The sequence below is a fragment of the Macaca thibetana genome, chromosome 19 (genome assembly GCF_024542745.1).
Source record: "Macaca thibetana thibetana isolate TM-01 chromosome 19, ASM2454274v1, whole genome shotgun sequence".
NCBI lineage: Eukaryota > Metazoa > Chordata > Mammalia > Primates > Cercopithecidae > Macaca > Macaca thibetana.
Genome location: NC_065596.1, coordinates 44,840,999 through 44,857,012, shown reverse-complemented (window position 1 = coordinate 44,857,012; position 16,014 = coordinate 44,840,999). Strand labels below are relative to the sequence as shown.

The 16,014-nt window shown below is 56.0% G+C and overlaps 2 protein-coding genes across 5 annotated transcripts in view; one reads left to right on the top strand and one right to left on the bottom strand.

The window, feature by feature from the left end:
- Positions 1-16,014, top strand: part of BLVRB (biliverdin reductase B) — a 220,150-nt gene that overhangs the window by 36,071 nt on the left and 168,065 nt on the right. The window lies entirely within an intron of this gene.
- Positions 1-16,014, bottom strand: part of LTBP4 (latent transforming growth factor beta binding protein 4) — a 30,036-nt gene that overhangs the window by 9,442 nt on the left and 4,580 nt on the right. For 2 of the 4 annotated variants that reach the window (XM_050768880.1, XM_050768878.1), the window contains exons 2-22: positions 15,487-15,678; positions 15,060-15,307; positions 14,881-14,983; positions 14,423-14,497; positions 14,204-14,326; positions 13,182-13,346; positions 12,341-12,490; positions 12,107-12,226; positions 11,062-11,193; positions 10,852-10,977; positions 10,060-10,185; positions 9,325-9,567; positions 8,731-8,856; positions 8,523-8,642; positions 7,526-7,657; positions 7,191-7,316; positions 6,684-6,806; positions 6,279-6,410; positions 3,419-3,550; positions 3,214-3,339; positions 661-807 (exon numbers count right to left, since the gene is read on the bottom strand). In XM_050768880.1, coding sequence (XP_050624837.1) covers positions 661-807; positions 3,214-3,339; positions 3,419-3,550; positions 6,279-6,410; positions 6,684-6,806; positions 7,191-7,316; positions 7,526-7,657; positions 8,523-8,642; positions 8,731-8,856; positions 9,325-9,567; positions 10,060-10,185; positions 10,852-10,977; positions 11,062-11,193; positions 12,107-12,226; positions 12,341-12,490; positions 13,182-13,346; positions 14,204-14,326; positions 14,423-14,497; positions 14,881-14,983; positions 15,060-15,307; positions 15,487-15,520 — 2,809 coding nt within the window. In that variant the 5' untranslated portion in view covers positions 15,521-15,678. Of the gene's footprint in view, positions 1-660; positions 808-3,213; positions 3,340-3,418; positions 3,551-6,278; positions 6,411-6,683; positions 6,807-7,190; positions 7,317-7,525; positions 7,658-8,522; positions 8,643-8,730; positions 8,857-9,324; positions 9,568-10,059; positions 10,186-10,851; positions 10,978-11,061; positions 11,194-12,106; positions 12,491-13,181; positions 13,347-14,203; positions 14,327-14,422; positions 14,498-14,880; positions 14,984-15,059; positions 15,308-15,486; positions 15,679-16,014 lie in introns of all 4 variants that reach the window. The other 2 variants (XM_050768877.1, XM_050768879.1) reach the window with 2 other exon arrangements.

The window sequence follows — 16,014 nt, the reverse complement described above, 5'->3', positions numbered from 1 at the left end:
CCTGACTCCTTCCCTGGCCCCATCTCTCCCCACCCCTTCCTTTGCTGTCTAAATCATGCCATGTTGAACCTGTTTCAGTTCCTCTTACATGCCAGATGCTCTCTGGCTTTGCCAGGCCTTTGCCCTTGCTGTGTCCTCTGCCCAGAATGCCCTCCTCACACATCGGGCCTGGCTCATTTCTACTCATCCTGCAGCCCTCAGTTCAGATGTCCTCTCTTACAGCAAGAACTCCCTGACCCTCTCATGCTGGGCCAGGCGCCTCCTCCAAAACTCCCCTGGGCTTTCCCCATCACAGTCTTGTTGATTTCTCTGAGTTGTCACTATCTGGTGATATCTCTGTCTGTCCCATTGGCTTGTGAGCCCCTTGAGGACAGACAGTGATCCCTCCTGGTCACTACTACGTCCTCAGTGCCCAGAAGATGGCCTGAACACAGTGCACGCCCTGTGAACATTTGTTGAATGAAAGAATCTGGTAGAGTCACGGCCAGGATCCAGTTATCCTGACACAGTCTCACTACCCATGTTAACCTATGTGTCTTTTGTTGATGTTTAAAACAACAGTATTTAACTGATGGTAGCTGTCCACATCAGGAATGATTAGACCACATGATTTTCCCATGGGGCCAGCAGTCATCAGTTAAATAGACACAACAGTCTCACCAGCAGAAGTTCGTGGGGAAACACAGCGTCCAGTCATGGGGTCAAACTCCTCCGGGCTGTTGGGGCAGACACAGAGGAAGGAGCCTTCGACGTTTTCACACAGGGCAGCTCCACATACACCCTGTAGTGTTTCACATTCATTCACATCTGTAAGCAGGAGACAACAGGGGACACAGTGGTTATAAGCTTCTATGATTCCAAAGGTCCGAAAGTCTGAGCTTTCAAATATTATGAGTATATTTAATGGCCCAGACTCCATCATCTGTTTTTATTCTAGTGACAAGCCCTGAATTTCCCTTGGGAATCCTGTGCTTTGAGTAGAGCTATATCTACTCTGAGAGGTGGGCACAAGTTCCAGGAATGACCAAATAGATGACTGCATTTCTCTGGTTCAGAGATAGCAGTGATCATGCTGGGTCAATCAAAGCCAGGCCTGGCACTTTTGCTAGAAATATTGAAAAAGAACCTCCCTTTTTAGCTCTAGGGTTGCCAACTGGAGCTGTTAGCCCAGAGGTTCTAGGGCCACCTTCATCATTATGAAAAATAATCTGCCTGAAAATCATGCAATAGAAGAAAGCAGAACTCAGAGAAGATAGAAATAGCCTTGTTAAAATTCCTGGATCCAGTTATGCCTGGAGTTCAAATATATCCCAGGTCTTTATAGTTTTAATTCCCTTTAAAGAAATAAAACCTGTTGTGTTTGCATTTGTGAAAATTTACAGAATGTATAATTAAGATTCCTGCATTTCACTGTATATAAATTGAACGTCGAATGAAAATATCTGTAGGATACAATGGCTCATGCCTGTAATCCCAGTGCTTTGGGAGGCCAAGGCAGGAGGGCTGCTTAAGGCCAGGAGTTTGAGACCAGCCTGGGCAACAGAGCAAGATCTCTACAGGCCAGGCGTGGTGGCTCACGCTTGTAATCCCAGCACTTCAGGAGGCCAAGGTGGGCACATCACCTGAGGTCAGGAGTTCAAGACCAGCCTGGCCAACATGGTAAAACCCCGTCTCTACTAAATATGCAAAAAATTACTGGACGTAGTGGTGGGTGCCTGTAATCTCAGCTACTTGGGAGGCTGAGGCACGAGAATCGCTTGAACCCAGGAGGTGGAGGTTGCAGTGAGCCGAGATCATGCCATTGCACTGCAGCCTGGACAACTAGAACAAAACTCTGTCTCCAAAAAAAACTCATCTCTACAAAAATTAACAACATTAGCTGGGCGTGGTTGTGTGTGCCTGTGGTCCCAGCTACTCGGAAGCTCAGTTCTGGAGGGAGGCTGGCTTGAGCCCAGGAGTTAGAGGCTGCAGTAAGCTGTGATCACACAACCACACTCCAGCCTGGACAACAGAGCAAGACCCCAGCTCAAAAAAAAAAAAAAAAAAAAAAAAAAAAAAAAAAAAGAAGAAGAAGAAAATATTAGTAAACATATTGAATTCTGGTTAGTGATATGTATATTAAAGAATTTATGGGGAAGCAGACTGGTGCCTGCAATTTACTTTTAACTCTGTCCAAAAAATTAGATGGATTAATGGATAGATACGTGAGGAAGTAAGTATAATAAAATAATATAATCTAGATCATGAATAGGCAGGTGTTCATTCTATGATTCTCTCAATTTGCTTTGTGTTTAGAAATTTTCCTCATAAAATGTTAGGAAAAATTAACGTTTATGAACACTTTAGTGCTTTATACATTTATACTTTATACATTTTTATTTATTTTTAGTTTTAGTTTTTATTTTTTGAGACGGAGTTTCGCTCTTGCTGCTCAGGCTGGAGTGCAATGGTGCAATCTCAGCTCACTGCAACCTCCGCCTCCCAGGTTCAAGCAATTCTCCTGTCTCAGCCTCCTGAGTAGCTGGGATTACAGGCATGCACCACTACGCCCAGCTAATTTTGTATTTCTAGTAGAGACGGGATTTCTCCATGTTGAGACTGGTCTCGAACTCCTGACCTCAGGTGACCTGCCCACCTTGGCCTCCCAAAGTGCTAGGATTACAGGTGTGAGCCACCGCGCCTGGCCTACTTACACATTTTTAAAAGTACACACATAAAAATAAAACCTGAATAGGTCAGGTTTCTTTCACCAGCCACTACAACAGTTCTGAGAAGATTTTTTTTTTTTTTTTTTTGAGACAGGGTCTCACTCTGTCACCCAGGCTGGAGTGCAGTGGCGTGATCTAGGCTCACTGCAACCTCCATCCCTTGGGTTCAGGCCATTCTTGTGCCTCAGCTTCCTGAGTAGCTGGGATTACAGGCATGCACCACCAGACCCTGCTAATTTTTGTATTTTTAGTAGAGATGGTATTTCACCATGTTCACCAGGCTGGTTTCAAACTCCTGACCTCAAGTGATCTGCTCGCCTCAGCCTCCCAAAGTGCTGGGATTACAGGCATGAGCCACCGTTCTTGGCATGAAGATGATCTTATATTCCAAAGTCTAAATTCCACAACCCGAAAGTTCCTATTTGTTCAGATACATGGGGAGGGACAGGGCCTGACCAACCTCCCCCACCCGCTTTGGTCCCATCCACCCCCTGAAGTCCCATACCCACGCAGTGACGCCCATCCCGCGCCCCCTCGTAACCCTGGTCACAGAGGCACTGGAAGGAGCCGGGCAGGTTCTGGCACACGGCGTGGGCACCGCAGAAGGACCGGTTCCGGCATTCGTCCACATCTGCAACCACCAGACAGTCAGGCCATTTCTGGACCTTCTACCATCTCCACATCTCACCCGATGCCCGACGGACACCCACCCTGGCATCCGCCCCCTGGCGTGGGCTGATAGCCAGGGTCACAGGCCGGTGTGCAGCGGTAGGAGCCAGGGGTGTTCTCACAACGCTGGGCTCCACAAATCTCGGGACCATATTCTTGGCACTCATCCACATCTGCAGAGTGTGGAGGAGATGAAAGGGGAGTCAAAGGCCTGAATTCAGAAGTTCTAACACCACTTCCAGTCCCCAAGACTAAGAAGTCTTTAGAAGGCCGGGCGCGGTGGCTCAAGCCTGTAATCCCAGCACTTTGGGAGGCTGAGACGGGCGGATCACAAGGTCAGGAGATCGAGACCATCCTGGCTAACACGGTGAAACCCCGTCTCTACAAAAATACAAAAAACTAGCTGGGCGAGGTGGCGGGCGCCTGTAGTCCCAGCTACTCGGGAGGCTGAGGCAGGAGAATGGCGTGAACCCGGGAGGCGGAGCTTGCAGTGAGCCGAGATCGAGCCACTGCACTCCAGCCTGGGCGACAGAGTGAGACTCCGTCTCAAAAAAAAAAAGTCTTTAGAAATCTGGTATTCTAGAAGTCTGAGCTTCTAAAGATCAACAATGTTGAAAATGTTGTTTTTTCTTTGAGACGGAATCTCGCTCTGTCACTCAGGCTGGAGTGCAGTGGCTCAAGTTCGGCTCACTGCAACCTTTGCCTCCTGGGTTCAAGCAATTCTGCCTCAGCTTCTGGAGCAGCTGGGACTACAGGCGTGCACCATCATGCCCGGCTAGTTTTTGTATTTTTAGTAGAGATGAGATTTCACCACATTGGCTGGGCTGGTCTCAAACTCTTGACCTCAAGTGATCTGTCCACCTCAGCCTCCCAAAGTCCTGGAATTACAGGTATGAGCCACCACGGCCAGTCACTTTTGTATTTTTTTTTTTTTTTAGTAGAGATGGGGTTTCATCATATTGGCCAGGCTGGTCTTGAACTCCTGACCTCAGGTGATTTACCTGCCTCAGCCTCCCAAAGTGCTGGGATTATAGGCATGAGCCACCATACCCAGGCATTTTTTTTTTAAATGGGGGTCTTGCTCTGTTGCCCAGGCTGGAGTGCAGTGGCAGGATCATGGCTCACTGGAGCTTCAACCTCCTGGGTTCAGGCAGTTCTCCCACCTCAGCCTCCCAAGTAGCTGGGATTACAAGCATGCACCACCACACCTAGCATAGTTGATAACTCTCAAATCCTCACTGCCGTCTCTCAAAGCATGGTCCCACCTCAGGGCCTTTGTACAGGCTCTTCCCTCTGCCAGGAACAGTCTCCCCTCAGCTCTCTGCATGGCTGCTTCCCTCACTTCCCTCTGGTGTTGAGGTCAAGCCCTCCTAGCACTCCTCCCTCCACTGCTCTGTCATCTCTGTCCTGCTTTGTTTTCCTTCCTAAACCTGACCTTATACGTATGTATTTATTGGCATGCCGACTGTGGCCTCCCTAGAATACAAACTCTACAACAGCAGGGATTTGTGTCCATTTTGTTCTTTGCTACATCTCCAGTGGCAGAACAGTGCCCGACACATAGTAAGGTGTCCCCCAGTTTTTTGTTGTATAAATCTTTTTTTTTTTTGAGAAGGAGTCTCACTCTGTCGCCCAGGCTGGAGTGCAGTGGTACGATCTTGGTTCAACTGCCACCTCCGCCTCCCGGGTTCAAGCGATTCTCTGCCTCAGCCTCCTGAGTAGCTGGGACTACAGGCGCATGCCACCATGCCCAGCTAATTTTTGTATTTTTAGTAGAGACAGGGTTTCACCATGTTGGCCAGGCTAGTCTCGATCTCTTGACCTCGTGATCCACCCTCCTTGGCCTCCCAAAGTGCTGGGATTACAGGCATGAGCCACAGCGCCTGGCCTGTTGTATAGGTCTTGAGTTTATTTACATATTTATTACCCCACAATGATAACTCCAGGAAGGCAGGGGTTTTTATATGACTTATTTCCTGTTGCACTTACTTCCTTTTCCGGACACTGGCACAGAGTAGGTGCTTAATGAATTCTTGTGGAATTAATGAATACGATCTTAGGAAGCTAGACTTCCGTGAGTCAGAGGTCTAGCAGAGTCAACGGCAGCCCACAGATGTTTTGTTTCAAGTGTGCCACAAGATGCGGACTCACACATCATCACCTCTCCACAAAAAAAAATTTAAACTGTATGGAAGATTAGCCCCACCCTCCTGCCTCGCTGGAGTCTGACCCGGGAGGGGTGAAATTGCGGGGCGGGTGGGAAGACCTGGAAGGTAAGAGATGGCAAGGGGCGGGTCTGTGGGCGGAGCAGAGATAGGAAGGAGGGCCTATGTGTTCCGAGAGACTGAAGCCGTCTGAGCGAATGGAAAGGCCAGTGTAGCGAGGCCATGGAAGGGTAGAGCTTAAACGGGCGGAGGCCAACGCTAGGAGAATTTCACCTTGGGAATTTCTCATTGGGCAAGGATGAGGCCTAGGGTCGCCGGGATTGGGCCTCTTTGGAGGGAAGGCTGGAAGTAGGACTGGTGGAGGACAGGGAAAGGGCGCGTCCAAACTTCTGTTAGGAAAAGGGGCCTGAAGAGGGGGTTTTAATCCAGAAACCCAGAGGCCGACTGGAAGGGGCGGGGCCTAACAGTTTTGGGGAGGTGTCTTACTGGGGGCATAGCCTAAAATGTGGACTGGGCTTCAACTGCAGAGGCGGAATGGACTGCGGCTGGAAGGGAGGCTTGGCCGTGGTACTGACACAAGAAAATACATGGACACAGTGACTGCTTTCCACTACAGAGATACGGTGCTTTCCCTCCCCCTAAATCTGGGAAGTAGGGCGCCCCTCCTCAGTCCCCAAGGGAGCAGCCTCCAGCACCCCGTTGCGAGCGCTAGCGGAGGTGGAGGGGGCAGGCTCACCGTCACAGGTGCCCTCGGGGCCCGCATGGTACCCAGGATCGCAGTCCCGGACACAGCGGTAGGAGCCGGGGGAGTTCTCACAGCGCTGCGACCCGCACAGGGCCGGGCCCCGCTCGCGACATTCGTCCACGTCTGAGGAGGGAGGTCGGGTGGTCGGATGTGGGAAGCAGGGAGGCAAGATGGGGGAGACAAGGAGGGGAGAGGAGAGTCAGAAAAGGGAAGCCAGGGAAGCAGAGAGGGCCGGGGAAGATTTGGGTAGAGGAGAGATGGGGAGGCTAGGAGAGGAGAGGGGGGAAGGAGGTAAGGGGAGGGGAGAAGCGGAGGAGGAAAGACAGAGGTGGGAGGCCAATGCGCGAGTCCGGGAGTCGGAGGGAGGAGGGATCAGGCCGGGGCGGGGCCTCTCACCGAGGCAGGAAGCGAGGTCCGGGCCGGCGCGGTGTCCCGGAGGACAGATGCACTCGAAGGAGCCGTCGGTGTTGGTACAGATGCCGCTCTGGCAAAGGTCCTCCTCGCTGCACTCGTCCACGTCTGCGGGACAGGGCGTCCGAAAGCCCGGCCCACCTCCCCCTCCGCCTAACATTCCAGTCCACACCCCTCCACCGCTCCTTGGCGCTCCTAGGCCTTTCACGCCTTCCCCAACCTGCCTCAGGCTCCTTCCCTCCCTGCAAGCACCAGCCCCCGACGGGTTTAGAACAGCTTCTTTCCAATCATTGTCCAAATACCCAGACTCCGCCCTTTCCTCTCCATACCCCTCCCCGCCCACTGCCTCGAGACTCCCACCAGCTGCCCCCGATCTTGCTGGAAGATCCCGGCCAAAAACTCGTTTTCCCCTTTTCGCCCTCTTCTCCCCGTCCCGCCTTTTCCTGCCCTAAGCCCACCCTTTCCGGAGCCAGGACCAGCCTGGGTACGAACCGAGGCAAGAGGCTCCGCGGGGTCCGGGTCGGTAGCCGGGGGCACAAGTACAGGCAAAGGAGCCGTCAGTGTTGAGGCACTCGCCGTGAGGGAAGCAGAAATCGCCCTCCAGGCACTCGTTCACGTCTAAGGTACGCGGGAGTTTGGGCGGAGTCACAGGACCCGGCCTCCCAGACATAAGCCCCGCCCACACCGCAGTAACCCCGCCTCCACCAATGCCAGGTTTCTGAGCAGCTCCCACAGGGCCTTGGTCCCGCCTCCACCTTTCCAGCTGGCTTTGCCCTGGAACTCAGGCCCTACTCCCAGGCTCTCTGGCGGGTCCCTATGCTGCTCACCTGCGCAGGGCCCGGGCCGACCCGACGGCGCCCGGTAGCCTGGCGCGCAGCTGCAGCGGAAGGAGCCTTCGGTGTTAGTGCAGTGGCCGTGGGGACCACAGGGAGGGGCACCCGAACTGCATTCGTCCACATCTGTGGGGGGTGGGGGTGTTCAGAAAGGGTCCAGACGAATCCCCTTGGAGTAGGGGGTCTGGGGGAGGTGGTGGGAAGTGTCATGAGTTGGAGGCCAGGGGAGGGCTCCATGGCAGAGGTGGGTAGGGCTGACCGAGGTTCCCGGGTTTCGGGGACCATGGTTGCGAGTCCTGTGTGTCTAGGTTTCTAGGAACTACCTGTGCCAGGATTTTGGAGTCAGGAGAGGGGACTCTGGCTTAGACAAGGATCAGAAATGAACTAGGGCAAGGGACCAGTCAAGTATTGTAAACCAGGATCACTGGATGGGATTCCGTTGAGCCATGGGTCGGAGTTAGTGACTGGAATCTGAGTCCAGTTAGCATCAGAAGTTACAGTCGGGGTCCAGAATTCTGCCTCGAGTCAGGGGCCAGGGTCAGGGATTATGAACCCAACCAGGTTCCAGAGAAGGGATTCTGAGAAGAGGCAGGGGCTGTGAAAGAGACAGGACCAAGAGTCACACAGTCAAGGTTATGGTCAGTGCTATGGTTAGTGGTTATGATTAGGGTCAAATGTCACAGTCAAATTCAGGAGTTACAGGTCACATTCAGGGCCAGAGTCATGAGGGTCACAATTGCTATCAGGGTATGGGCAGGGACTATCATCAAGGGTGATGGTTCGGGTCAAATGTCACTGTCAAGTTGGGTCTTAGGAGTCACATTCAGGGTCAAGAGTTGTGGTCCAGGTCAGGGTCAGGAGTCACAGGCTCTGGAGACTGAGGGACTGAGGTCCAGGTCAGGAGGTTATGGGCCAGGTCATAGTTATGATCTGGGTCAAGGGTCAGGGGTCATGGTGCAGGCCCAAGGTCACAGCCAGGGCCTGGTCTCACCAGTGCATCTGCCACGGTGCAGGTGGTGGCCAGGAGGACAGGGCCTGCACTGGAAGGAGCCAGGTGAGTTCACACACTCCTGCCCAGGGCATGCCAGGTGGTTCTCACACTCATCCACATCTAGGGGGCAGGGGAGAGGGTGGCCTTGAAGAAGTGGCCCGATGCCCCCCTCACCCATCCACACTCCTCCCCCCCTCCCCGGCCTCACCCTCGCACTCGGAGCCAGCAGCGTTGGGTTGGAAGCCCGTGGGGCAGACACACTGGAAGCTGCCTTCTGTGTTCTCACACCGGCCGTAGGTGCAGGGTGGGGGGCTTCGGGCACACTCGTCCACATCTGGAGCAGAGGGGACCAATCAGGCTGAGGAAAGGGCCTGAATCCATCCCCATGGCCATCACCACCCACCCCAGCATTCCAGTCTTGAGCCAGCCTCCTAGACTTGCCTCAGGCTGCTCCCTCTTCCCAGGAAGACAGACGCCTTCCTCCCTTCTTCGTGTCCCTATTCAATGGTCTCTCCAGCTACTAGGGTGGGGCTAAGGCACCAACTCCATGTTGCCTGCCCTGCCTCAGGTGACCTCCTCCTCAGGGTTCCCATAAGCACAAGAGTATCTTTCAAAAAGGGAGGAGGGGTGGGGAGCACTATCTTATTTTGTTGAAAGGAGGGAAGACTCTGGAGTGAGGTCCCCATCCCTCAGCCCCTGTTCTCCATCCCTGAGCCCCATCACTCTGCCTCTCTGCCCCTCAATCTCTCTCCAGTCCCCACAGCAAACAGTGATGGAGTGGGGCTGGGCTCAGCACCCTCACCTTGGCAGGAGGCCCCGGGCCCTCGGGAGCGGAAGCCAGCAGGGCAGGCACAGTGAAAGGAGCCTGCCGTGTTGTCACAGCGGCCAGGCCCGCAGGGTGGCGGCTCTTGGGCACACTCATCCACATCCTCTTCACACGCCGAGCCCCGGAAGCCAGCCGGGCAAACACAGCGGAAAGAGCCGGGCAGGTTCTCGCAGGCCCCTCGGCCACACAGGCCTGGGCTCTGGGTGCATTCATCCACATCTGCACAGGGCAGGGGGCCGGGGGTCACTTGCTCCCCTCTGCCTCCCTGACCTCTGTCACTTTGGCTTTCCACCCTCCATCATTCTGTCCCCTGACCCCATCACTATTCCTCCTTGTAACCATCATCTGACTCTATCCTCCACCAATCCCTCCTAAGCTGCCTAGATGGCTCTGTCTCTGTAGTCCCCATGAGAAGGCCTCCTTCTCCTCTGTCCTCTATAACTCTGCTCCCCTTACCTGATTACGGACATCTCCATCCCTCCTCACTCTGCTTCCCCATCTTCCATGACTCAGCCTTTCTGTTTCCCATCACTTGGACTCTCCATCCCAGGTCTCTCTACTGCCATTAGACCACACGTCTGCTCCAGAGCCTGGCCTCTGTCTCCCATCAGTCAGCTCGCTTTGCCCTGTTGTTCAGTCTCTCTGGCCCTCATCATCGCGCTCTACCCAACCCCTCACACCCCTTCCCAGCTGCCCCTCCCAGGCCCTCACCCTGGCAGCTGGCTCCGTGTGGTGCAGCCTGGTACCCGGCGGGGCACACGCACAGGAAGCTGCCTGGCGTGTTTTCGCAGCGCCCGAGGTCACACGGCAGCGGCACGCGGTGGCACTCGTCCACGTCTGTGGGCACAGACCAGGCGGCTGGGACTGGGGCAGACAGTCCCGGGAGAAGCGACGCAGAGAGGCGGGGGTAGGGGGAAGCGGGAGCGGGGCCAAGCTTGGGCCAGAGCCAGGCTAGGGACCGGCCAGGACAGGCGGAGAAGTGCACAGTGAGAGGGGCAATTGGAGAGGGTAGGGTTTGGTAGGGCAAGGACAGAAAGGAGAGCTTTGGGGACCAAGCAAAGGGAAGGTGGGGTCGGGGCTAGAGAAGAAAGGATCAGTTTGGGGATGGGGCTCTGGTGTGGCAGGGTTGGAATCAGGGGTCGTGGTCAGGAGATTGGTTGCCGCAGTTGCAGGACAGTGGCGGGGCCTGGGGGAGGGAGTTAGTCTGGGACGGGGAGAGGCGTGGCCAATAATGGCGGGGCCTGGGCGTGGGGGCAGAGCAATACGAGCGGCGACCAGGCCCCAGTAGAAACTGGCAGTTTGGGAGCTAGGTAGGGGTGGGGTCAAAGGGAGGCTGGAGCTGGGTGGAGGCGGGGCAGGGAAGGGCGGGGCCAAGGACCAGGGAACAGCGGTCCTGGGGCGGCACCAGACAGGGGAAGCGTGGGAGGGGTGGAGAGGCTGTGGAATGAGAGCAGGAGCGAGACCCTGGGGTGGGCCTGGAGCCAGGTGGGGCAAATTTCTCACCCAGGCATTCCGTAGCCCGTGGGCCGGCTCGGAAGCCCGGGCCGCATACGCAGCGGAAGCTGCCTGGTGAGTTCTCGCAGCGCCCGGGAGCACAGGGCGGGGGCACGCGGCGACATTCGTCCACATCTGAGGACACGGAGGGGGCTGGTGACAAGGTGACGGGGCAAAGCCCCCCGCCCCGCCTCCTTCCACCCCCTCCGCCTTGCTCACCAATGCATCGGGTGCCCTGGGGGCTGAGCCGGAAGCCAGAGTCGCAAGCGCAGGTGTAACCGCTGGGCCGGGAAATGCAGCGTCCTGGGCCGCAGACCTGGGGGTTGCGCTGACACATGCCGGAGGAAGGACCTGGGGGGTCCAGTCAGCCAGGGTTCCCCCACCTCTGAATCCTCCGTTCCTTTTCTCCCAGTACAACCCCCACCCCCGGAGACATCCATAAAACACCTTCATGGATGTCTCCTCCCCAAGCAAGCCCAGTCTTCTGATCTCCTTTTTTTTATCCTGGAACATTCTCATCAGATCCTTGGCCGAATCCCCTCATAATGCCACCCCAAGGTCTCTGGCTTTGAATAGTTTGCCCTCCAACCCTCTGCCTGAGATACATTCTTAGTGCCCTACCTGAGAAATAATTATCTAATATTAGATAATGAGAAATAATTATCTACCGTAAGTATCTGAGCACTTACTAGGTGTCAGACACTTCAGAGACATCTCAACAATGATCCCCATTTTACCGATGAGAAAACTGAGTCTCAGAGGTTAAGTGACTTGCTCAATTGACACAGAAGAGCACAACTCCGACTCCAGCTCCTGATCTACCACCCAACCCTTCAAATGCTTCTCTCTGCGCATAACATTCCTATTTGCTGTATCCTGAAATCTTCACCTTGGAGTCTCCTTACCCCAGAATCCCACCTGTAATACTCCCATCAGTGCCCTCAATTCTTTTTTTTTTGAAATGGAGTGTTGCTCTTGTCGATCAGGCTGGAGTGCAATGGCACAATCTCAGCTCACTGCTACCTCTGCCTCCTGGGTTCAAGCGATTCTCCTGCCTCAGCCTCCCTAGTAACTGGGATACAGGCATCTGCCATCACACCAGCTAATTTTTGTAGTTTTAGTAGAGACGAGGTTTTGCCATGTTGGCCAGGCTGGTCTCGAACTCCTGACCTGATGATCCACCCTCCTCAGCCTCCCAAAGTGCTGGGATTACAGGCATGAGCCACCACTCCCGGCCCAATGCCCTCAATTCTTTCTATCAAACCTGAATCAGGAATCTCAGGACCAGTCCAGGCAGGGATGCTGGGCAAGGGAAGCTCAGGGCCGGGCCGGGGATCAGGCCGGGGGTCAGGCCGGGGCTCCGGGCGATGGGTGGGCAGAAAGCCTGATAAAGAAGGGGTATCAACGAGTGGAGCCCAAATCCTCTCTTGCCTCCTTTTACTATGGGGCTTGGGCAGCCCCTTGAAGATGGCACCCACTTCTGCCAGAGCCAGCTCACCTGCAGATGGCCGAGAGGTGGCTGGCAGGGTACGAGGCTGGCTGAGTGACACTCGGGGTGGCTCCTGGCCCAGGGGTCTGGTGTTGTAGCGGAGGTCGGAGGCCGAGTAGTGGTAGCCAGGGCCAGCCGGGCAGATCTCCCGGAAACCCTCTGGGAATAGGAAAGACAGAGGGACACGGAGAGGACAAGAGAGCAGGAGGAAAGCGATGGCAAGCCCACACCCTGGGCTTGGCTGGGGGCAGGGCTTGGCGGGACAGTGTCAGGGTTTTGAGTTGGAGGCTGGGATGGGGTGGTGTCCTGGCCAAAGAGTAGAATGTCTCAGAGGCTAAAGGTGGGACCAAGAGCGTTTTCCCCCATTTGGGATGGTGGTAGGGACAGGGTTGAGGGTAGGGTCTGGTTGGGTCTACAGGGACAGACTTGGAGGCTAGGAAATAGCTCCCTGTGGGATTTAGTTTTAAGCGGAAGATAGAATGCCAGGGAGGTGTCTCAGGGAGAGGCATGCCTGGGGTGGGGCTAAGCTGAAGGCAGTGTCTCAGAAGCTAAGGACTTGGTTAAAGCTCAGGGACAGGATGAGACTGGGCGTTGACGCTCAGGAGACAAAACCTAACTTGGGGGCTCCGGGGTAGGTGTGGCTACGGATGGAGGGGTGGGTGTGGCTACGGATGGAGGTGGAGCCGTGGATGAGGTCCAGTCTGAGGCCCACGGGTCGCAGAGGCTGGGGCGTGGCCAAGGCTGGAGCCCAGCCAGGTTAGGGGCGGTGAGACTCAGGGTTGGAGGGCGGAGCGTAGAAGGAGCGCCACATGTGTTGCGCGTAGGGTTAGGCACTGCCGCAGGGGCTCACCTGAGCCGAAGGGTGGGCAGAGCTGGCAGCCCCGGCCCCAGGCCTTGCCCACGCGGCTGCAGCAGCAGATCTGTTTAGTGATGTTCCGCAGAATGGGCAGCGAACAGCCGCCGTCGCGGAGCACGCGGAAGCAGGGCCCTTTGGCCTCTGAGATCACGTGTTGGGCTGCGAGGAGCAGGGAGGAAATTCTTCAGGGCGGGGCTGGGAATGCTGCGGCACTGAGGGATTTGGGAGAGAGGGGAATGGTTCCGGGGTTGGGGGTGGGGGCTGCTGGGTGCGAGGGGCATTTGGGAGAGGTCTGAAGGAGAGCAGTGGGCTCTGGAGGTCTGAGAAGGGCTTGGAGCCTATGAGGTGTCAGTGGTGAATGAGACTTTGAGAAGGATCTCAAGATCTGAAGAAAGTAGAGTCTCGAGGGGAAGGAGAGGATTTGAGGGTCTGAGAAGGATTCCAGAAAGTCTGGGAGAGCTGGGCGCGGTGGCTTACGCCTGTAATCCCAGCACTTTGGGAGGCTGAGTTGGGCAGATCCCTTGAAGTCAGGGGTTTGAGGCCAGTCTGGCCAACATGGTGAAAACTTGTCTCTACCAAAAATACAAAAAAAAAAAAAAAAAAAAAAAAGCCAGGCATGGTGGTGCCCGCCTGTAATTCTAGCTACTCGGGAGGCCGAGGCAGGAGAATCACTTGAACCCGGGAGGCAGAGGTTGCAGTGAGCCGAGATCGCGCCACTGCACTCCAACCTGGGTGACAGAGCGAGACTCCATCTCAAAAAAAAAAAAAAAAGTCTGGGAGTCTGGAGGGATCTGGATCCAAAAGACTTGAAAGATCTAAAGGTGGTCCAGGGATGCTGAGGCTGTATGAGAATCTGAGAAGTTCTGAGGGGGCTCTAAGGCTGACTGAGAGGAACCCGGAACTCTGGGAGGATCTGTGGGGGTCCGAGGGAATTAAAAGCCCCAGTATGCTCTGGGACTTGGTCTGAGGGCAGGGAGGGCATGGGACTCAGCCTCAACTCCCTGCTGGTGGCTCACAGATGCAGCTGCTGCGGGACGAGTCGAGCAGAAAGCCGTCGGGGCACACGCACGTGTACCCGCCGCGCGTGTTTGCACACTCGCCGTGCTGGCAGCGCCCACCAGTCGCGCACTCATCCACATCTGCCAGGGTTGGGGAGGTCACTGTGGAGTCAGCAACTTGATCCCTGCATATCCCGCCCCCAGAACCAAGCCCCTCTCACTCCTGCCCCATCGCACCTTCGCAGGACCCATTAACTCTTTCAAAGCCGGTTGGACAAGGTCCATCTGGGGCGCCCACTCTTCCGGAGTTCCCTGTGGCGAGAGGAGAGGGGTGGGCCAGGGACAGGTGGGCTGAGCGAGAATGGAGTGGGCAGAGACGAAGACTGGGTGGAAGGGACTAAAAGATGTTGGCTGTAGTTGAGTGCAGGGTCAGCCTTAGGTTGGCTGACCTGGAGACTCTCAAAGACATGGGAGGTGCCATGGCACAAAAGCAGGGTGAGAATAGAGTGGCCAAAGTCAGAAAATGGGGTAGGTAGTCCCAGAGTGGAATGAAAAGCTCAGGAATGGAAGTCGCCTCCACAGTGGGGTAGGCATGGCTACAATTTGTGAACTGGGTTTATCTAGGGCAGAGTAGGAGCGGTGAGGTTCTCACCCCTCCCCAGCTCCGAGCACCTCAGGGACGTCCTGGGACTTACCCAGGCGCTCGGAGCACAGCTGACAGTCGTGAACGCCCCAGGCCAAGCCGGCCCCTCGGCAGCAGACCTCCTGCGTCCGGAGCCCGGGCAGCGGAGACGCGCACTGCGGGGAAGTGTTGGGTGAGCGCGCCCTCGCGCGGAGGCACGCTCCGGGCCCCTCCCCACCGGCCTCCTCTCACTTCGCCTCCGCGCAGCTCCTGAAAGCAGTAACCGAAGCCCGAGGCGTCCGAGTAGCCGTCTTCCCGCGGCGCGCTCTGTGCCAACACCGTGTAGGGCGCTGCCGCCTCCGCCCGCGCCGCCGCTTCCGCCCGCGCCACCGCCTCGGCGTCCGCCTCCTCCCAAGGGCCAGACACACGCTCCACCTGGTGCACCACCACCGACGCCTCCTGCGGGTGCTCCACGTGGACGCTCACCATAGATGCCACGCCTAGGGGAGGCACGGCCGGGCAAAGGGATTTCTACACGGATTTTTACGGGCTGGGGCTAGACAAGCGGGGAAGGGCGAGTTGGGCAAAGGTGTTCTGGAAGGCGGGAAAGTTGAGGGTCAGGGGCACGGTGAAATGCTTGACAGAGGGGTCGGAGGGACTCTGGCCACACTTTCCTCACCGTGCTCGTCGTCGCGGTGGTTGGCCAGTGGCATAGTGTACACGGAGCGGGTGAGTCCTGGTATAGCCGGGGCCGGAGGCCGGGCGCCCGAGGAGTGCAACTGGCAGAACTTGCCAGCGAAGTCCGGGGGACAGAGGCAGCGGTCAGGCTTCACGCACACACCGCCATTGTGACAGATTAAGGGACACAGGACTGGGAGAAGAACAAAGACACTCAGGGGCGCCACCATTCCTGGCATGTTCCCCTGGGGCCAGCGAAGTTCCTATTCCCTCAAGGTATCATTCATTTCTAAGTCGATCCGCCCTCAGCTGTCATGTGGCCCCGCCCCAGTTCTGGCATTAGCATTGGCCCAGTCCAGTAGTTCAGCCATCAGAGGTACAGCACCACCCATTAAGTCCGCATGATCTCGCACTATTGCCCAGGCTGGAATGCAGTGCCGTGATCAAGGCTCTGCAGCCTCGACCTCCTAAACTGAAGTGATCCTCCCACCTCAGCCTCCTAAGTAGCTGAGACGACAGGCGTGCACTA